The sequence below is a fragment of the Pleuronectes platessa genome, chromosome 16 (genome assembly GCF_947347685.1).
Source record: "Pleuronectes platessa chromosome 16, fPlePla1.1, whole genome shotgun sequence".
NCBI lineage: Eukaryota > Metazoa > Chordata > Actinopteri > Pleuronectiformes > Pleuronectidae > Pleuronectes > Pleuronectes platessa.
In genome coordinates, this window is record NC_070641.1 from 24,035,042 (window position 1) to 24,058,105 (window position 23,064).

General features: G+C 42.1%; 1 protein-coding gene and 1 long non-coding RNA gene across 2 annotated transcripts; both read left to right on the top strand.

Annotated features, from left to right (window-relative positions):
• Positions 1-4,846: 4,846 nt before the first annotated feature.
• On the top strand, positions 4,847-7,085 carry LOC128458107 (ice-structuring protein A-like). The gene is made up of 2 exons (XM_053442762.1): positions 4,847-5,170; positions 5,956-7,085. Exons 1-2 carry the CDS (start codon positions 5,115-5,117, stop codon positions 6,173-6,175), a joined length of 276 nt encoding a protein of 91 aa, XP_053298737.1. The 5' UTR covers positions 4,847-5,114; the 3' UTR covers positions 6,176-7,085.
• Positions 7,086-16,104: 9,019 nt separating this feature from the next.
• LOC128458112 (uncharacterized) lies at positions 16,105-18,760 on the top strand. Its single transcript, XR_008341985.1, has 2 exons — positions 16,105-17,659; positions 18,446-18,760. It is a non-coding gene; the product is annotated as an uncharacterized LOC128458112 (long non-coding RNA).
• The last annotated feature ends 4,304 nt before the right edge of the window (positions 18,761-23,064 follow it).

Below are 23,064 nucleotides of genomic sequence, written 5' to 3' on the forward strand. Positions count from 1 at the left end.
CCCTATGAGGATCCTCTGGAGTAGTACCGCCCATCCAACACCACGCCTCTTAGCTTCCTCTGCCTGGCTGTCCTCAGCCATGTGGGGCACTGCTCACCAGCTGGGTCCTCACAGTATATTAATATACATTGATATTGATTGATGTGACTTATTGGTAAAAATAGAAAAAATTCTTCAATTTCCATAAAAATCTAATCCATTACTTCATGAAATGTGTTTTCTTCTCATCTGAACCACGTTCTTCCTAAAAGACAGAAGTACGAGATGCTAAACTGCTTTAACATATTTAAACTAAGTGCATTTTTAAAAGTTTACCTGATGTGACATGATTTTATTCATAATTAATTTAAATTAATCACATTTCTAGTTAATTCGGCTCTCACGTGATCTATATATCTTGATCTATAAATACCATTTTATTTGTGCATTTTTATTTTTTTATTGTTAAAAAAAAAAGTTGAAAGACTCAGAGTGAGTGTGTCGTGTTTTCTTCTGTGATGAAGGTGCAGCAGAGAACTGGTTCATAAACAAACAGAGCAATAGTTTCAGATTAACTTCCTGTTGTAACGTGTCCATGACCTAGATTCAGAAGCAGTTTGTTGATTTGTCTGGCATCATCGTGTTCAAACAGGTTGGAACACTGCGTGAGTCACGTTAAACTGGGAAAAAAACAGTTGAACTGGGTCATAGTTCACTTTGTGACCCAGTTCACACATCATAATCACATTTCTCAGATATGAATCATCACCAATCTTCAGAGGCTGTTAGAAACATCAGAAATATAAAGCGAGACAGGGAGTGAACCTCAGACGATAGAAAAATGAATTCACTCAACATTATTCACTATGATCTTTGACCTTTGACCTCTGAAATATAATCATTGAGTCTGTGATTCCAAGTGAAGGTTAGAGACAAAAGGATTCAGTCGAGGCGTTCGTAAGATAACAAGCTCACGTGAGTCAGAGTGAATGTTACGGGGGATTCGGATAAATCACCTTCACAAGAACATGTGGTCATCGTGACCTTGACCTTTGAACTAAAACACCAAAATCTATTCAGTTCATCTTTGAGTCAAACTGAGTGTTTGTACCAAATGTGAAGAGATTCCTTTATGGTGTTGCTGATATATCGTGTTCACAAGGACGGGACGAACAAACAACCTGAAAACACGACGCCTCAGTTTGTTAGATTGATTATTTCTGAACCAGTGTGTTGGAAAGTGAAGAATTGTATTGTCTGAGACGAAGGCACCGTCGACACATGAAAGAAGCACAGAGGAGAAACCTCATCACTGAAGAGTCACCACATGTTGTTCTCTCTGTGAAAAGCTGCAGCGAAGAATTCAGATGGAAACAAAGAAGTTCTCATCAGTGAATCTGAGTTAAATGCAGTTTACCATCGCGTTAAACTGTTGCTGCATCTTTTAAAAGTTAAATCAACTTTTAGAACTGTTTGGTTCAAAGTGTCAATTTCAAAAATAAAATCCCCTGGTTTGGTTCAGAATCATTCACTTACACTCAAAACAGGTCAATCTGAGGAGGGCTGCTTTAAATGATCCTTGTGGTATTTTGACCAAAATATGTTACAGACATTTCATTAAGACCCCAAGGAGCCATATCAACTGTGGTGAAATGGGCATACGATGGGTCCTTAAAATTTTTCAAAGATTTAAAGAAAGCTTCACAAGAGGAAATACAACCAAGCTGTGGTGCAATACGAATGTTTATTTATTATTTTTTACACGAACCACGCGAGCTGATGAGTTCCATTTAAACTGCGTCATTAATTTTAATGACGCAGGAGACATCCATGTAAAATGTGTTACAAAACAAGTTCATACTGGCCTGGATGTTCGCCACACCTTAATTTTGTGGTGAACCAGTCAGAGCCGACAACCTGCTGCGTCACAAACTCGAAGTGAATAAATAAGAGGTGCTCCCTAAAAGTTTTCATCAGGACTCAGACACTTTTCACTGTCGAACACTAAGGTACGTGAACACTCACTTTTTTTAGCACCGCACGTGCCCATAACTATGTTACTGTATATGTTTTGTTCTATATTGTTTTTATATTGTTGTTTTATGTGCAGTGCACCAACGACACACGGCAATTTCCTGTATGTGCAAACATACTTGGCAAATAAAATAATTCTGATTCTGATTCTACAAATCTGGTTTACTGTAAATATCTTGGGAAGGAAGGAAGGATATCTGCATTATCCCAGAGGGGCCATTTGTTTTACAGCCAGTGGTAAAAGATGAAGATCTTCATCTGTGTTCGTCGGATGGAAAGTTTGTTCTGAAAAACTGGAAAACTAGTTTATATGCACAGAAGAAGAAGAAGTGATCTTTATTTCATCACTGTGGAAACATCAGCAGCAGTTAAAGTCTGTCTGCTTCAGTTTCACCGGCCAGTTCCATTGCTCATGTTTCTGATCAATTTGGTTTGAATGATATAAAACGGATGGAGTCCCTGTTTGACCCTGTTTAACACAAGATGACAACGTAGACCATCTTTATTAACATAATGTTTCACATCAGCACTTCCTGTTTTCAGCCCTAAACCTAAAAAGGCCTCAAGGAAACTTCCTGATGATCTGGTGACACCTGCTGGTTGAAGGAAACAGAGTTTGAGAGGCAGAAGAACTAATGATTTTAGTTTGAATGAAGAAGCTGTCATTTTATTTTATGTTGGGGGGGGGGGGGGGGGGGTGGGATACTGAACACTGTCATCACTGGATTCGGTGAAAGTGACGGACCAGTACATGTTGGGATATATAATATTTTCAAAATAATTTTAATAATACCATTAATTTCTGCAGAATCACTGACATCAACATGGACGCCCCAGCCAGAGCCGCCGCAGCCACCGCAGCCGCCGCCAAAGCCGCCGCCGAAGCCACCGCCGCCGCTGCTGCCAAAGCAGCAGCCGCCACCAAAGCTGGCCGTTAATGATCGTGGTCGTCTTGATGTGGGATCATGTGAACATCTGAGCAGCGAGATGTTACCAATCTGCTGAATAAACCTGAGAAGCTGTTTTTTGAAAACCAAGTGTCCTGTTCATTTCATCTCTGAAACTCCTTCACAGTTTCTGTAGATCATGTTTTTAACACATAAACCTCCAGAAATCATGATGCGTCACGTTTGCATTTGGGTCAGAATAAATACATAAGATATGATATGTTGGTGATCTTAAAGAGGTTCTTGTTTCCATTATGCTAAGCTAACAGATGACGGACTGCAGCTTTATATTTACACTTAGACTCCAGAAAGTGATGCCAATGTGCTGCCTGAAACCTGCATTCTCAGTCTGACCAGCAGAGGGCAACACAAAGAAGTCAGTTTCTAAAGAGGTTTACAAGGTTTCATATCAACTGATTTAGATTTTAAAATACTGACTGATTTTCACATTTCTGATTATTCGAGAAAAAGAACGCTCTCACTAGCTTTATGAGTATTCCTCCTTCAAGTAAACATTCAGGGGAAGTCCACCATTTTCGATTCAGGATGTGCCGCCACAGATGTGGCGGCCCGCTCCACGGCGACGAGCTCCCGGGAGGGACCGGCCAGCACCGCGAGAGGGTCGACCGGCTCCCTGAGGGGGCTCGTCGCTCTGGTACCGGAGGTATAAGATAGAGAGACAGACTTGATCAGTAGATGGCGCTGTTGGGACAGTGTCTTTATGAAACCAAAGGCCTTCTCTTCAGCCTATATGTGAAGTCAAAAGCCTGAAACCACATGTTCCATTGTTCTGGAAAAAGCCAGATCACAGGGAACTCAGTCTCCCAGGATTCCTCAACTTCACACAGAGGTGTGAAAAGCCACAAGGGTCACTCCTATTGGTCACTCTGTACCCCATGACCTGTGAGGTCCTGGGCAATATAAGCCCGCTTCTCCCCCTCCCCGATCTCTTTCTTCAATCCGTCTGAGGTCGGAAGGATGTCCAGCCTCTCTTGCTGCATCGCAGACAGGAGAAGCCTGATTTCTCCAGCTCGTATCATCTCTACGCGTCCAACTCTACGAGAGGAGCGCAAAGGTTCAGCTTCCAGCTCATCTCACCAAGGAAACCTCCTCGCAACTCAAGCTCTACCAAACTCCTAGTAGCAACTCAATGTCCTGCAGGGGAACTTCAACCAGCAACTGAGTTCCACAGCTCAACAGAACCACGAAGGTAGAAATCAAAGGACCAGCCAGAAGACTTCACAGAATTGCGAACTGAACTGCAACTTCCTTTTTCCCTTTTCCTCGGACGAGTAACACAACTGGGCTTAACAATTATACTAGGCTAAGCAAAACTGTTTATTCGATTTTTTGTGGTGTTTATAAGTTTGATTTGTGTTGTGATACTTTGGTTATAAGTTATTCGAAAGTAATTTTAATTTGCTAGGCTCCTCCTCCCCAGTCTTTCTTTGCATTTCATTCTACACCCTTTGTCTGACTTAGAACCAACACAGACACACGCATATCTCTTCACATAATTATCTCCTCCCACGCTACCTGTCGTAAAACCACTTCAAAAGAAGGGGGGCTGTTTCTTTAGGTTGACCAGCGACCATCTTAGAAGCACAGAGGAAGATGCTAACCTTTTGGACAGCCGCCATTTTGGGAGAACTCCAATTTACATAGACACACACACTCACATACACAACTTTGTTTAGTTAGCAAGTTGTTAGCAATTTGTGTTTTTATACTATATCATATTCATAATAAATGTTCATTCATTAATGTTGCAGCAGAGAATTAGCGCAGAAACAAAGAGAGCCACGTTTGAGTTTAACTTCCTGACGCAACGTGTTCATGACCTAGTTTCAGAAGCAGTTTGTTGATTTGACTGAACCATCGCTGGCATCATCGTTTCCCACAGGCTGGAAAACTGTGTGAGTTCATTAAACTGGGAAAAACAAAGTGAACTGGGTCACATTTAAACTATTGATTTAGTTCATGAGATGTTTGAACTTAAACAAAACTGGGGGAGTGTTGTGCCAATCTGCTCAGATTGGTTGACAGTCAAGCGATGACTCAGGCTCCATTTACTACAAAACAGACTCACATTCGCCTGTATCTTTACCACATCTTCATTTTGTAGTGAAGCAGTGCTCCCTAAAAACTCTCAAAATGGCTCTCTCACTCTTCACCGTCGGACAATTAATTTTCTTATTTTGGACAATAAGGTACGTGAACACTCACTTTGTTTCTTCTATAAATCTGGTTTTACTGTAAATATCTTGGGAAGGAAGGAATGATATCTGCATTATCCCAGAGGGGCAGGCACGTGCACAGACATTTTGGGGGGCAAGTGCTAAAACCCCCAAAAAAGGGCACCCATCGCCAAAATTATTTATAAAATTGAAAATAATAATAATGAATAAATAGAAAACACAGTGGGATATTTTCAATTCATACTACTGTCTATTATGAACCATAATTTGTTTTACTAGTTGATGGCCTGATCCAAGATAAAAGAGAGCTGCTACCCTGAGCTGCTTGCTGCAGTTCCGTCCTTCTGCTTTTGGAGTCTCTCTTTTCTGGGCATTATGCTGCAAATTTTGTAAATGAGATAAATCAATGTTGTACATAATTATCAAGAGTGACTTACATATTCTCTATAAAGCTGACAACACAGTACACACAATTTTTTTTTTTACTGTTTTCTGACAGAGTTGAAGTATTAGCAGCATTACACTAATAATATACCACAATATACCTCACCAGACTGGCATATAGCTCAACTTAAGACCTACCTTTCATTTCAATAATTACTTGATTATTATGATTTTAAATGAAACAAAACTAGAGAACTTGTCTAATTTGTAGAACAGTAAAACTGCCTTTAATTTCTATCACACACAGATATTGAACACTGTCATCACTGGGTTCGGTGAAAGTGACGGACCAGTAAATGTTGTGATATATAATATTATCATAATAATTTTAATAATACCATTAATCTCTGCAGAATCAATGAAGCCAACCCCGACCCCGCAGCCAAAGCTGCCGCAGTCGCCGACCCTGCCGCAGCCGCTGTAGCCCCCGCCGCTGACGCCTTCTCAGCAGCCGCCGACACTGCCTCTGACGCCGCCGCCGCCGCAGCCGCCACCGCCGCTGCCGCCAAAGCCGCCGCCGAAAAAACCGCCCGAGACGCCGCTGCAGCAGCCGCAGCCACCGCCAGAGGTTAAGGATCGTGGTCGTCTTGATGTGGGATCATGTGAACATCTGACCAGCGAGATGTTACCAATCTGCTGAATAAACCTGAGAAGCTGTTTGTTGAAAACCAAGTGTCCTGTTCATTTCATCTCTGAAACTCCTTCACAGTTTCTGTAGATCGTGTTTTTAACACATAAACCTCCAGAAATCATGATGCGTCACGTTTGGACTTTGGGTTAGAATAAATACATAAGATATGATATGTTAGTGATCTTAAAGAGGTTCTTGTTTCCATTATGCTAAGCTAACAGATAACGGACTGCAGCTTCATATTTACACGTAGACTCCAGGAAGTGATGCCATTGTGCTGCCTGAAACCTGCAGGTCTACAAGGTTTCATAACTGATTTAGATTTTAAAATACTGACTTATTATTCACATTTTCGTTCTCACCAGCTCTATGAGTATTTCTCCTTCAAGTACAGATGTGGACAGTGTTGGTGGAATCCTGAAGTTTAGTACTTAAGTAAAAGTACAAGTACCCAGGAAAATATATACTTAAGTAAAAGTAAAAGTACTACATCAACAATCCTACTTAATTAAAAGTAAAAAGTACTTACTTTTAAATTTACTATAAGTATTAAAAGTAAAAGTATTGACGCAATGGGTTGCCTCTCAATGTCTAGGCTGTGCCATTTTGATAAAGAATGCAGATATAGCTACTGGTAATACTCATGCCTCTACAGATGTCACTACTAGTAATAATTATAAGCAACAACATTTGTTTATTGGAAAGGTTGGTGTACTTATTGTGCTTACCCTCTGTAATACTGTTCACACTCTATCTTACAATTCTGCGGATGACAAGTTATCTACCAGGGATTATCTGCAAAGTTAAAACCTTTAAGACAAACCAATAAAGACAACATGTTATATCTTTAAATCTTATATTTAATTGTAAGTGTGTAAAAAATGGAAACATGGAACATGAAAAACAACTAAAACTGGTCAGAACAAGGCAGATCTTAGAATGAGAAAATTTAAATGAAGGACCTTGAAATGAAAATTTGACCATTGGTCAGGCATTCAAAATATTCATCTTCTGAATATTTTGAAATGGTTTAGACGGAAGGAGAAATGTTATACTTTTATTTTGAAAAGGTAGTTCCTGAAAAACGAAAAAGATCGCTAAATGGCAGGTGTTCCTCGTTGTTGCATGAAAAAGCATTACGCTTAGTTGTTTAGCACCTGGCTGATAAAGGCACAAGCATTGTGGTTACTTCGTTACTTGTTTTCATTATTATAAACATAATTCTAAACGTCTTTTTGCGGTGTAAGGACACGTGTGTGTGTGTGTCCGTGTTTAAACTTCCAAAACAGCAACGTAATCCATATTTCCCGAAGCTGTGTTCATAAAATGTAACGAGTAACAACACATATTGTAGAAATGTAGTGGAGTAAAAGTATAGATAATAGCTGCAAAATGTAACGGAGTAAAAGTTTTAACTTAAGTCAAGTACAGATACGTAAACATTTTCTTAAGTACAGTAATGAAGTAAAAATACTTCGTAACATTCCACCTCTGGATGTGGATTATTAATAAATGAAAGTTCAGGATCGGATCTGGACAGAGGATAAACTTCACACACACTAGACGTGATTCACGCTGAGCGAGGAGGGAGATAAAGGTTGAAGGACGAAGATCCAGAACCAAGACTTCAGAATAAAAATAACTGAAGCAACGAAAAAAAGAGATAAATAAAGAAAGAAAGAAAGAAAGAAAGAAAGAAAGAAAGGGCAGACAAGGGAAGAAGTCGTCTCTATTTCTAGACGTTTGCACAATTAGATCAGTGGCATTTCTCTGCAATATGCATGAAATCAGACTAATCTGCTGGAAAGTGTGTTAGAGGAGGAGCCGTGACGGAGAGGAGGAGGAGCAGTGACGGAGAGGAGGAGGAGCAGTGACGGAGCGGAGATGAGGAGGAGGAGCAGTGACGGAGAGGAGGAGCAGACGGAGAGGAGGAGAAACACTGCTGGAGACGAGGAGGAGCAGTGATGGAGCGGAGACGAGGAGGAGGAGCAGTGACGGAGAGAAGGAGGAGGAGCAGACGGAGCGGAGAAGGAGCACTGACGGAGAGGAGAGCTGGAGGAGCACTGACGGAGAGGAGAGGAGGAGGAGGAGCAGTAACGGAGAGGAGGAGGAGCAGTGACGGAGAGGAGGAGGAGGAGCAGACGGAGTGGGGGAGGAGAGCTGGAGGAGCACTGACGTAGAGGAGGAGAAGGAGCAGTAACGGAGAGGAGGAGAAGCAGTGACGAAGTGATCATCTCCTCAGGTCATAAACACATAATGTGAAAGTTCTGCTGCTTCAGTTTAATTCATCTTTGAACTTTTTACTGTTGTGTTGAGATATTTTGCACGATAACAACTTTCATTTTTTATTCCTGTTTCTTCCAGACTTTCTTCATGTGGATTGAATTGTAGCTGTGCTGAATAAATCTCTTTTCACTGTCGCTCTGATCAGAGAACCGACTTCTTCTTTTGTGAAAAGACAAACTCCAGAACATTTGTGTCCAGAGTTCAATCTGAGAACAAACTCACACTGAAAGTTTAGATTCAGTTTAAAGCTGAACTCATTTAGTCTCTTCTCCATAAACCAGTAACAATGATGTAATACTTCACTGGGTTTACTGGAGCTCAGCAGAATGACCAGGGACTGAAGCTCTGCTGTGGACAGATGTGGTTTCAGGTTAAACTCTGTCGTCCGGGGCCGTGGAGGCGCTGGCTCCGGCCCTGCCCCTCCCTTTGTAAACCGTTTACTCTCTGATGGCCACATGGGGGCGTCCTCCTCCTCTGTGCTGCTGCAGACTCTCTCCTCATTTGCAGCCTTTGCCAGCTCCCTCCTCCCCCTCCTCCTCCTCCTCCTCCTCCCCCCTCCTCCCCCTCTCCTCCTCCTGGACCCCTCTCCTCGCTGCTCCTCAGATGGTCCGGAGGGAGGAGAGAGATGAACCCGTGCTCCCGCAGGCCGGCCCGGCTCCGCTCCGGGCTCCTGCTGGCGGCGGTGGCCGCGCTGCTGCTGCAGACCCTGGTCGTGTGGAACTTCGGCAGCCTGGACGGAGGCGCCAGGAGCCGGGAGAGGAGAGAGGAGCGAGCCGGCGGGGAGCAGCCGCGCTGGAAGAGGGGCGACCCGCCGCCGCTACTCGGGAAGGCGGCCGCTCGACACCAGCTGCAGGCGGTAGGTTCGAATCCCGAGGGTTGTGTGGTGGACACGTGAAGATGCTGCAGCTGCTTCACGAGCCTCGTTGTGAAGTGTGTAGATTTAACGCTTCTCCCGCGGATCAGCTGAGGAAACAACGACTCGTGTGTGAAGCAGCTCGACTGAACACATTCATCATTTAACCCAGAAGCGAATCAGACCTGGACACAACTTCACTGGATCGAGCCCGGCTCCTTTCAACCGAGCTGCGAACACAAAACATTGATATCTGCTGAATGAAATGTCGATTAATCGATCATATCCGCGCCGAATGTAAGACCGAGGCGGATGTGTTCCTAAATGATCTTCAGTCTAGTTCTCCATCGTGTGTCCGTGTAACACAAACTAAAACCTGTTAAATGTCCCGTTGTGTTAAAGGACTTTTGTGTGACGTCTCTCTGCCGTTAGAAGCTCGCTGCTCGTTTCCTTCATGTTGTGAATCAGGTCTGAACCTGAACCTCCAGCTAACACGTTCACCTTCAGGTAAACACGCACACATCCTTCACACTGTGAGTCTGTCGTGGAGCTCAGTGATGAAGAGCTTCATTCAAACCCTGATCCACTGGGAGAGGAATCATTAAACTGGTCTGACAACACGACACTGGTCCTTTACACGCACGAGGGGAACGAAGGTTATTTGCTCATTTAAAGCTAATTGTCACTTTCAGGTCTCACTTCTATTTGATTTCCAGCTTTATTCCACTTTGCATCATCTCTGTTTGTGTGTGTGTGTGTGTGTGTTCTTGTAATCATCACGCTGTGGGGACCGTTGACTGTTTACACAGTCACGTGATGGGGACCGGTTGCGTTTTGGGGTCCAAAATCCCGGTCCCCATGAGGATAACCCTTTTAAATGACTACTAGAGCTACTCTGAAGGTGCCCTTGATGTTTTAAGCATTAGCCCATAAGACATGTTTTTTCGTGAGTGTGAGTGTGTGAGCATTGCTCATTGGTGGCCCTTCTGTTTCTAGCTAGTACTGCACCCACTGCTTCACACACACACATCTTCCAAATATGGTTGGGTGCCACCCACTTCCTGGTCCCCATTAGTAATGATTCAAGCAGCGATGACATTTTCAGCATCAAGAGGTAGCTATCATCGAGCGCCGTACATGGTCGCTCACTGCTCTGTGTGTCCTGCACACAGATGGGTTAAATGCAGAGGTTAAATTTACCTACCATTGCATGAGTGTGTAGTGCATGTCTGTACATGTGTTTGGTATAAATAAACTTATCTTAATCTTAATAGAAGATTATTTGCTGGAGAAACTAGCTAAGAAGATAAGAACTTGTGAAGAGGAGCAAAAGTAAAGCATAAGGTAACCACAGTTGTATCTTAAATAAGTATAAGCAGTGTTGAACCCTCAAATTACATTAATTACCTGTACCTGGCTAGCATGATTAATAGTTCTGATTAGCTAAAAAGGCATTTCTGAGTTTTGATTCTCATTTTGTTATGATGAACTTAAGATCAATATAAGTCCTGCTATGCATGTGTGTGTGTGTGTGTGTGTGTGTGTGGGAACAGTGAATTTGTTTTCTCACGTTGAGCAAATTATATTATTGTGTGTGTTGCTTTACCTGCAGGCATCCAGGTGTTCCAACATGTTAAGAAGTGAAAATACTGTACATGCTGTGAGTGTGTGTGTCTGTTTGTCTGTGTGTGTGTGTCTGTGTGAGAGAGAGAGAGAGAGAGGAGCAAAAACATGGGTTATATTGCAGGGATCCATTTTTACAACCTTTCATTACAGTTAACTGGATGCCCTGTGATCTTTCCTGTGTGTGTGTGTGTGTGCTGTGATATGTCCAGACAGTAGAGAGTAGAGACATTAGAGATACATGCCAGCACTTTTTATAGGACGGGAGTTTTGGAGGTGAAGAGAGACGGCGTATGAGAGACGGACGAGAGAAGAAAGAAGGGATGAAATGAAGGAGCAGCAGCTCGGTCTGAAAGTGAAATGACTAATAAGAGACGTGAAGACACAGCGAGCAGGGAACTCCTGTGTGTGATCAGTGTGAGTGTAACACACTGGTTGGTGTGTCTCTGTTTTGGGTAAAGACCTATGGTCGTGTTGACTCGACCATAGAAAGACACAACCAAGGACAAACACAAACACACACAAGCTACCTTCCTACCTTATTTTTAAACCAATACATTTTACAAAATGCTTCTTCCAATAAAAACACCCCATAGAAACAGCCACGTTTTCAGCAGTTGATAAATTATTATCTTACATTTTCATACAGTTGCTGTTTTGCCTGCTGCTATGATCCATCAACTGAAGTGTTCAAGACTGCAGCGCCCTCTAGAGGACAGGGTGGGTGTTGCAAAGGTGTTCAAACGACATTTTATTTGTTCAGATCATATTCACAAACCACAGTTTCCCTCATCGTACTCAACAAGGTGCGACATGTTCTGTCCAGAGAGAGGAAAGAATACAAGTTTATTTTTGTATTTTATTCACTCCCTGTAATTTAGAGTTCTTCTTCCTCTAAACGTTTGAATTAAACATGATTCACTTTACTGCACCGACATGTGTTATTCAATCACTTATAACAAATATATGATGTATGGTGGACGAGGGTCGTCTCTTTTTCTCATAGAACCACAAACATGAATATACTTGAAACCTTATTGATAGAGTGTATTATATTGATCAACTGAACATATTCATTTACAGACATGTATTGTGGGAGCCTTGCTATGCAAAAGCAGACAGTGGGTACACAAACCGGAAAAAGAGCAGTCAGAAGCGGAGGTTGTGGTGAACATAACATATGAGGTTTATTCATAAGTTGAGGTGAAAAGGGCGCACAAAGGTAACTCAGAACACTAAACCGGACTGGCATCTGGGATTCCGTCGGGCTCTTCCTGATCCAGCGAGAGAGAGAGACAGCAATTAATCCTCTTCATTCACAAACAGGCAGGCCGCTGGCCTCTTACCCTGAGACTGTCTGGCCACAGCGTTTGGGTCTCACTCCTCTGAAGCTCTCGGCCTCTCACTCCCTTGTTTGAGGTTTTAAGATGGCTCCTGATTGCCTGGCTGATTCACTCCAGCTGTAAGGGACAATCAGAGCCACCTGGGAGGGGAGGAGTTCCCTATGAGGATCCTCTGGAGTAGTACCGCCCATCCAACACCACGCCTCTTAGCTTCCTCTGCCTGGCTGTCCTCAGCCATGTGGGGCACTGCTCACCAGCTGGGTCCTCACAGTATATTAATATACATTGATATTGATTGATGTGACTTATTGGTAAAAATAGAAAAAATTCTTCAATTTCCATAAAAATCTAATCCATTACTTCATGAAATGTGTTTTCTTCTCATCTGAACCACGTTCTTCCTAAAAGACAGAAGTACGAGATGCTAAACTGCTTTAACATATTTAAACTAAGTGCATTTTTAAAAGTTTACCTGATGTGACATGATTTTATTCATAATTAATTTAAATTAATCACATTTCTAGTTAATTCGGCTCTCACGTGATCTATATATCTTGATCTATAAATACCATTTTATTTGTGCATTTTTATTTTTTTATTGTTAAAAAAAAAAGTTGAAAGACTCAGAGTGAGTGTGTCGTGTTTTCTTCTGTGATGAAGGTGCAGCAGAGAACTGGTTCATAAACAAACAGAGCAATAGTTTCAGATTAACTTCCTGTTGTAACGTGTCCATGACCTAGATTCAGAAGCAGTTTGTTGATTTGTCTGGCATCATCGTGTTCAAACAGGTTGGAACACTGCGTGAGTCACGTTAAACTGGGAAAAAAACAGTTGAACTGGGTCATAGTTCACTTTGTGACCCAGTTCACACATCATAATCACATTTCTCAGATATGAATCATCACCAATCTTCAGAGGCTGTTAGAAACATCAGAAATATAAAGCGAGACAGGGAGTGAACATCAGACGATAGAAAAATGAATTCACTCAACATTATTCACTATGATCTTTGACCTTTGACCTCTGAAATATAATCATTGAGTCTGTGATTCCAAGTGAACGTTAGAGACAAAAGGATTCAGTCGAGGCGTTCGTAAGATAACAAGCTCACGTGAGTCAGAGTGAATGTTACGGGGGATTCGGATAAATCACCTTCACAAGAACATGTGGTCATCGTGACCTTGACCTTTGAACTAAAACACCAAAATCTATTCAGTTCATCTTTGAGTCAAACTGAGTGTTTGTACCAAATGTGAAGAGATTCCTTTATGGTGTTGCTGATATATCGTGTTCACAAGGACGGGACGAACAAACAACCTGAAAACACGACGCCTCAGTTTGTTAGATTGATTATTTCTGAACCAGTGTGTTGGAAAGTGAAGAATTGTATTGTCTGAGACGAAGGCACCGTCGACACATGAAAGAAGCACAGAGGAGAAACCTCATCACTGAAGAGTCACCACATGTTGTTCTCTCTGTGAAAAGCTGCAGCGAAGAATTCAGATGGAAACAAAGAAGTTCTCATCAGTGAATCTGAGTTAAATGCAGTTTACCATCGAGTTAAACTGTTGCTGCATCTTTTAAAAGTTAAATCAACTTTTAGAACTGTTTGGTTCAAAGTGTCAATTTCAAAAATAAAATCCCCTGGTTTGGTTCAGAATCATTCACTTACACTCAAAACAGGTCAATCTGAGGAGGGCTGCTTTAAATGATCCTTGTGGTATTTTGACCAAAATATGTTACAGACATTTCATTAAGACCCCAAGGAGCCATATCAACTGTGGTGAAATGGGCATACGATGGGTCCTTAAAATTTTTTCAAAGATTTAAAGAAAGCTTCACAAGAGGAAATACAACCAAGCTGTGGTGCAATACGAATGTTTATTTATTATTTTTTACACGAACCACGCGAGCTGATGAGTTCCATTTAAACTGCGTCATTACTTTTAATGACGCAGGAGACATCCATGTAAAATGTGTTACAAAACAAGTTCATACTGGCCTGGATGTTCGCCACACCTTAATTTTGTGGTGAACCAGTCGGAGCCGACAACCTGCTGCGTCACAAACTCGAAGTGAATAAATAAGAGGTGCTCCCTAAAAGTTTTCATCAGGATTCAGACACTTTTCACTGTCGAACACTAAGGTACGTGAACACTCACTTTGTTTAGCACCGCACGTGCCCATAACTATGTTACTGTATATGTTTTGTTCTATATTGTTTTTATATTGTTGTTTTATGTGCAGTGCACCAACGACACACGGCAATTTCCTGTATGTGCAAACATACTTGGCCAATAAAATAATTCTGATTCTGATTCTACAAATCTGGTTTACTGTAAATATCTTGGGAAGGAAGGAAGGATATCTGCATTATCCCAGAGGGGCCATTTGTTTTACAGCCAGTGGTAAAAGATGAAGATCTTCATCTGTGTTCGTCGGATGGAAAGTTTGTTCTGAAAAACTGGAAAACTAGTTTATATGCACAGAAGAAGAAGAAGTGATCTTTATTTCATCACTGTGGAAACATCAGCAGCAGTTAAAGTCTGTCTGCTTCAGTTTCACCGGCCAGTTCCATTGCTCATGTTTCTGATCAATTTGGTTTGAATGATATAAAACGGATGGAGTCCCTGTTTGACCCTGTTTAACACAAGATGACAACGTAGACCATCTTTATTAACATAATGTTTCACATCAGCACTTCCTGTTTTCAGCCCTAAACCTAAAAAGGCCTCAAGGAAACTTCCTGATGATCTGGTGACACCTGCTGGTTGAAGGAAACAGAGTTTGAGAGGCAGAAGAACAAATGATTTTAGTTTGAATGAAGAAGCTGTCATTTTATTTTATGTTGGGGGGGGGGGCTGGGATACTGAACACTGTCATCACTGGATTCGGTGAAAGTGACGGACCAGTACATGTTGGGATATATAATATTTTCAAAATAATTTTAATAATACCATTAATTTCTGCAGAATCACTGACATCAACATGGACGCCCCAGCCAAAGCCGCCGCAGCTACCGCAGCCGCCGCCAAAGCCGCCGCCGAAGCCACCGCCGCCGCTGCTGCCAAAGCAGCAGCCGCCACCAAAGCTGGCCGTTAATGATCGTGGTCGTCTTGATGTGGGATCATGTGAACATCTGAGCAGCGAGATGTTACCAATCTGCTGAATAAACCTGAGAAGCTGTTTTTTGAAAACCAAGTGTCCTGTTCATTTCATCTCTGAAACTCCTTCACAGTTTCTGTAGATCATGTTTTTAACACATAAACCTCCAGAAATCATGATGCGTCACGTTTGCATTTGGGTCAGAATAAATACATAAGATATGATATGTTGGTGATCTTAAAGAGGTTCTTGTTTCCATTATGCTAAGCTAACAGATGACGGACTGCAGCTTTATATTTACACTTAGACTCCAGAAAGTGATGCCAATGTGCTGCCTGAAACCTGCATTCTCAGTCTGACCAGCAGAGGGCAACACAAAGAAGTCAGTTTCTAAAGAGGTTTACAAGGTTTCATATAAACTGATTTAGATTTTAAAATACTGACTGATTTTCACATTTCTGATTATTCGAGAAAAAGAACGCTCTCACTAGCTTTATGAGTATTCCTCCTTCAAGTAAACATTCAGGGGAAGTCCACCATTTTCGATTCAGGATGTGCCGCCACAGATGTGGCGGCCCGCTCCACGGCGACGAGCTCCCGGGAGGGACCGGCCAGCACCGCGAGAGGGTCGACCGGCTCCCTGAGGGGGCTCGTCGCTCTGGTACCGGAGGTATAAGATAGAGAGACAGACTTGATCAGTAGATGGCGCTGTTGGGACAGTGTCTTTATGAAACCAAAGGCCTTCTCTTCAGCCTATATGTGAAGTCAAAAGCCTGAAACCACATGTTCCATTGTTCTGGAAAAAGCCAGATCACAGGGAACTCAGTCTCCCAGGATTCCTCAACTTCACACAGAGGTGTGAAAAGCCACAAGGGTCACTCCTATTGGTCACTCTGTACCCCATGACCTGTGAGGTCCCGGGCAATATAAGCCCGCTTCTCCCCCTCCTCGATCTCTTTCTTCAATCCGTCTGAGGGCGGAAGGATGTCCAGCCTCTCTTGCTGCATCGCAGACAGGAGAAGCCTGATTTCTCCAGCTCGTATCATCTCTACGCGTCCAACTCTACGAGAGGAGCGCAAAGGTTCAGCTTCCAGCTCATCTCACCAAGGAAACCTCCTCGCAACTCAAGCTCTACCAAACTCCTAGTAGCAACTCAATGTCCTGCAGGGGAACTTCAACCAGCAACTGAGTTCCACAGCTCAACAGAACCACGAAGGTAGAAATCAAAGGACCAGCCAGAAGACTTCACAGAATTGCGAACTGAACTGCAACTTCCTTTTTCCCTTTTCCTCGGACGAGTAACACAACTGGGCTTAACAATTATACTAGGCTAAGCAAAACTGTTTATTCGATTTTTTGTGGTGTTTATAAGTTTGATTTGTGTTGTGATACTTTGGTTATAAGTTATTCGAAAGTAATTTTAATTTGCTAGGCTCCTCCTCCCCAGTCTTTCTTTGCATTTCATTCTACACCCTTTGTCTGACTTAGAACCAACACAGACACACGCATATCTCTTCACATAGTTATCTCCTCCCACGCTACCTGTCGTAAAACCACTTCAAAAGAAGGGGGGCTGTTTCTTTAGGTTGACCAGCGACCATCTTAGAAGCACAGAGGAAGATGCTAACCTTTTGGACAGCCGCCATTTTGGGAGAACTCCGATTTACATAGACACACACACTCACATACACAACTTTGTTTAGTTAGCAAGTTGTTAGCAATTTGTGTTTTTATACTATATTATATTCATAATAAATGTTCATTCATTAATGTTGCAGCAGAGAATTAGCGCAGAAACAAAGAGAGCCACGTTTGAGTTTAACTTCCTGACGCAACGTGTTCATGACCTAGTTTCAGAAGCAGTTTGTTGATTTGACTGAACCATCGCTGGCATCATCGTTTCCCACAGGCTGGAAAACTGTGTGAGTTCATTAAACTGGGAAAAACAAAGTGAACTGGGTCACATTTAAACTATTGATTTAGTTCATGAGATGTTTGAACTTAAACAAAACTGGGGGAGTGTTGTGCCAATCTGCTCAGATTGGTTGACAGTCAAGCGATGACTCAGGCTCCATTTACTACAAAACAGACTCACATTCGCCTGTATCTTTACCACATCTTCATTTTGTAGTGAAGCAGTGCTCCCTAAAAACTATCAAAATGGCTCTCTCACTCTTCACCGTCGGACAATTAATTTTCTTATTTTGGACAATAAGGTACGTGAACACTGACTTTGTTTCTTCTATAAATCTGGTTTTACTGTAAATATCTTGGGAAGGAAGGAATGATATCTGCATTATCCCAGAGGGGCAGGCACGTGCACAGACATTTTGGGGGGCAAGTGCTAAAACCCCCAAAAAAGGGCACCCATCGCCAAAATTATTTATAAAATTGAAAATAATAATAATGAATAAATAGAAAACACAGTGGGATATTTTCAATTCATACTACTGTCTATTATGAACCATAATTTGTTTTACTAGTTGATGGCCTGATCCAAGATAAAAGAGAGCTGCTACCCTGAGCTGCTTGCTGCAGTTCCGTCCTTCTGCTTTTGGAGTCTCTCTTTTCTGGGCATTATGCTGCAAATTTTGTAAATGAGATAAATCAATGTTGTACATAATTATCAAGAGTGACTTACATATTCTCTATAAAGCTGACAACACAGTACACACAATTTTTTTTTTTTACTGTTTTCTGACAGAGTTGAAGTATTAGCAGCATTACACTAATAATATACCACAATATACCTCACCAGACTGGCATATAGCTCAACTTAAGACCTACCTTTCATTTCAATAATTACTTGATTATTATGATTTTAAATGAAACAAAACTAGAGAACTTGTCTAATTTGTAGAACAGTAAAACTGCCTTTAATTTCTATCACACACAGATATTGAACACTGTCATCACTGGGTTCGGTGAAAGTGACGGACCAGTAAATGTTGTGATATATAATATTATCATAATAATTTTAATAATACCATTAATCTCTGCAGAATCAATGAAGCCAACCCCGACCCCGCAGCCAAAGCTGCCGCAGTCGCCGACCCTGCCGCAGCCGCTGTAGCCCCCGCCGCTGACGCCTTCTCAGCAGCCGCCGACACTGCCTCTGACGCCGCCGCCGCCGCAGCCGCCACCGCCGCTGCCGCCAAAGCCGCCGCCGAAAAAACCGCCCGAGACGCCGCTGCAGCAGCCGCAGCCACCGCCAGAGGTTAAGGATCGTGGTCGTCTTGATGTGGGATCATGTGAACATCTGACCAGCGAGATGTTACCAATCTGCTGAATAAACCTGAGAAGCTGTTTGTTGAAAACCAAGTGTCCTGTTCATTTCATCTCTGAAACTCCTTCACAGTTTCTGTAGATCGTGTTTTTAACACATAAACCTCCAGAAATCATGATGCGTCACGTTTGGACTTTGGGTTAGAATAAATACATAAGATATGATATGTTAGTGATCTTAAAGAGGTTCTTGTTTCCATTATGCTAAGCTAACAGATGACGGACTGCAGCTTCATATTTACACGTAGACTCCAGGAAGTGATGCCATTGTGCTGCCTGAAACCTGCAGGTCTACAAGGTTTCATAACTGATTTAGATTTTAAAATACTGACTAACTATTCACATTTTCGTTCTCACCAGCTCTATGAGTATTTCTCCTTCAAGTACAGATGTGGACAGTGTTGGAGGAATCCTGAAGTTTAGTACTTAAGTAAAAGTACAAGTACCCAGGAAAATATATACTTAAGTAAAAGTAAAAGTACTACATCAACAATCCTACTTAATTAAAAGTAAAAAGTACTTACTTTTAAATTTACTATAAGTATTAAAAGTAAAAGTATTGACGCAATGGGTTGCCTCTCAATGTCTAGGCTGTGCCATTTTGATAAAGAATGCAGATATAGCTACTGGTAATACTCATGCCTCTACAGATGTCACTACTAGTAATAATTATAAGCAACAAAATTTGTTTATTGGAAAGGTTGGTGTACTTATTGTGCTTACCCTCTGTAATACTGTTCACACTCTATCTTACAATTCTGCGGATGACAAGTTATCTACCAGGGATTATCTGCAAAGTTAAAACCTTTAAGACAAACCAATAAAGACAACATGTTATATCTTTAAATCTTATATTTAATTGCAAGTGTGTAAAAAATGGAAACATGGAATGTGGTGACTATTCAAAAAACAAAACTTGTCACCTGATGGTGGTTTGGGATGGTTCTTAACTCGATTCCAGAGTGAATAAAAAAGAAAGGTTGCGAAGGTTATGATGTCTTTGGGTGAGGTTCCCGTTTATTTCAACAAAAAGGATAAGGCAAGTTGACAAACAAAAAGCTTCTATTGATTCTCTGGCTGTCGTGTAAAAACTGTGTCTCTCCCACCACCACTCAACTCAAACTAATCAGCTCTCCTGATCTCTAACAGCTGGGGCAGATTCTGGGGTAAAAGAAAGGAACAGAAACAATACTGCACCCTTGTGGAAAAGTAAATACCTACACAACATAAAAAATGGCTCCTACACACCGGCCCCATAATTGTGTTGGTGTGCACTACAATTATATAAACATATTTCAAAAAGGAGCCAAAAAGAGTGTGTGTGTGTGCAAATCTTCTTCTTCTTCTTCTTTCAGAAGTCGGTGTCCATAAATCAAATCTTCTTTCCTTCATAAGTCAATCCATAAATCAGTCTTTAATAACAATCTTTATGTCTCCAATAGCATGCAGAGCTTGGTGACAGGCCTCTCCAGAAAGCCTGTCTTGGTCTTCAGCTGAACTGACCGGACAACACCTCTCCTGTCTGGAAAGGTTTTGGTCACTTTACCCATCAGCCATGAACTTCTTGGAGCAGAAGGGTCCATGATAACAACAACGTCGTCCACAGAAAAATTCCTTCGTGGCTTTGTCCACTTTTGTCTTTCTTGGAGCAGTGGAAGATACTCCCTTACCCACCGCTTCCAAAATAAATCTGACAGATACTGTACCTGTCTCCATCTTCGTTTGATGTATATATCACTATCATCAAAAAGTCCAGGAGGAAGAAGGGGTTTGGCCTTCAACAGAAGAATGTGGTTGGGTGTAAGTGTTTCCAGGTCATTAGGGTCATCGGATAGTTTGGTTATTGGGCGACTGTTGAGAATGGCTTCAATTTCACAAAGAATAGTGCAAAAGCTCTCATCATCCATGGTTTGCTGTTTGACAATGGAATACAGCACCTTTCTTATGAGGCGAATGATCCGCTCCCATGTTCCGCCGTAGTGAGATCCAGCAGGAGGGTTGAATGTCCATGCTATTCCTCTTTTTGCCAAAGCACTTTGAATTTTGTTGTGATCCAGGGCTCTAAGAGCTTCCCTTAGCTCTCTTTCAGCTCCAACAAAATTGGTGCCGTTGTCTGACCTGAGGTTGGAGATTTGCCCACGTCGACACATGAACCGTCGGATGGCATTTATGCATGAATCTGTTGTCAGTGAGTGGGCTGCTTCAAGGTGTACTGCCCGGCTGGTCATGCATGTGAAGATTACGCCATACCTTTTGACCATGCTGCGACCTCTTTTGATGTCAATAGGGCCGAAATAATCCACGCCTGTATTAGTAAACGGTGGCAAGTCTGGCAGGAGTCTTTCAGCTGGAAGGTCAGACATTTTCTGTTCTCCAACTCTCCCTTGAAGACGACGACAGGTATCACAATCAGCAATGATTTTCCTGCAGGCTGAGTTTGCATTTGTTATCCAGTAGGTTTTTCGAAGTGTAGATATCATATGATTACGTCCAGCGTGACCCACTTGCTTGTGAATATGTTGTAAGATAAGTTTGGATATGTATTGATCTTTAGACAGAATTATTGGATGTTTTACTGTTTCAGGCATGGATGCTTTTCTCAGGCGGCCTCCTACTCTCAACAGCCCATCTTGGAGTGTGGGATCCAACCTGTAGATGTCACTGTTGGTTGGCACAGATGATGCTCCTTTCTCCAAGAGGGAGATTTCCCTGTGAAATCTTTGCTGTTGGCAGAGGCGTGCAATTTCCAGTTCTGCATTATGTAAGTCATCCCGTGTCAATGGTTGAACATTGATCTTTGCTTTGTGTTGATGTCCTTTGTTGCATGTTTTACCTTTTTTCCTTAGCTGTTGAAGTAGGTCTTTAAACTTCAAAAACCAGGCGACTGAAGTTTTGAGTTTTTCCCAGTCTGAAAAATAGGTTAGAAGCTTGTTCATAGTATTGGATGCATCAACAACAACACAAGCATTAACTGTGAGGTCTTGTTTGACCTCGGGGTCATCCAAGCTGACGGCAGGTTTGTTTACCTCCTGTTTTGGCCAGGTCCTTTCCTCAGTCAGCAGAAACTCTGGTCCTTTGAGCCAACGTTCACATTTCAGAAAATCATCAGCTGACAGTCCTCTTGAAGCCTCATCAGCGGGGTTCTGTTTAGAGCCTATGTACCTCCACTGGACCACCTCTGTAGCTTCTCTTATGACAGCCACTCTGTTCGCTACAAATGTGTGGAATCTCTTTGTTTCACTTGAAATGTAATTAAGCACCGTCGTGCTGTCGGTCCAGAACACTGACTGGTCCAATTCCAGTTGAAGCTCCTTTGTAATCATCTTGTCTAGTCTGACAGCTAATACAGCAGCTGTGAGTTCAAGCCTTGGTATTGTGGTTTGTTTCATGGGGGCGACTCTGGACTTTCCAACCATGAAAGCAATGTTAACTTCATCAGAGATGCCTTTCAATCTCAGATAAGAAACAGCGCCGTATCCACACTCACTAGCATCTGAGAAGTGATGCAGCTGTGCATTGCTTACCTTTCCAAAGTTCTTCGGCTTGATACACCGTTCCACCTTTAACAGTGACAATTTATGCAGATTTGTCAGCCACTGTGTCCACTTCTGCAGAAAGGTTTGTGGTATTGTGTCATCCCAACCAATTTTTCTTTTGCACAGCTCTTGTAGCATCAGCTTAGGAGGCAGTGTGAATGGTGACAAGAAACCAAGAGGGTCATAGATAGAATTAACCACTGACAAGATTCCACGGCGGGTACATGGACGATTTTCCAGTGCAATCTTGAACATGAACATGTCTGTTTCTGCACACCAGTGCAATCCAAGAGCTCTTTCAACAGGTAAGTTGTCTTTATCCAAATTGAGCTCTTTGGTTGCTTTGGAACGATTTTCTTCAGGGATGCTGGCAAGAACTGCTCGACTGTTGCTCATCCACTTTGAGAGCCGAAAGCCTCCTTTGGCACATGCAGCAGTGAGATCTTGTACCATTTGCAAAGCTTCCTCTTCTGAAGACACAGACTTTAAACAATCGTCCACGTAAAAATTTTGCTTGATGGTCTGTAACACTTTGTCACTGTAATGAGCCGTGTTGTCATCAGCAACTCTCTTTAACGCATAATTGGCGCAGCTCGGTGATGAAGTTGCTCCAAATATATGAACTTTCATTCTGAAGACCACCAACGGTTGCATTACATTTCCATTATGCCACCACAAAAATCGGAGAAAATCAACATGTTTCTGAGAAACTTGGACTTGGTGAAACATAGCTTGAACATCAGTCATGATGGCAACTGCTTCTTGCCTAAATCTCAGAAGAACACCAAAGAGGGAATTTG

What these genes read in the sequence shown, in the direction of transcription:
- LOC128458107 (XM_053442762.1), top strand. Translation starts at nt 5,115, where the DNA reads ATGGCTCTCTCACTCTTCACCGTCGGACAATTAATTTTCTTATTTTGG. An exon ending in TTCTTATTTTGGACAATAAG is followed by an intron (nt 5,171 to 5,955) that starts GTACGTGAACAC and finishes TAATCTCTGCAG; the next exon opens with AATCAATGAAGCCAACCCCG.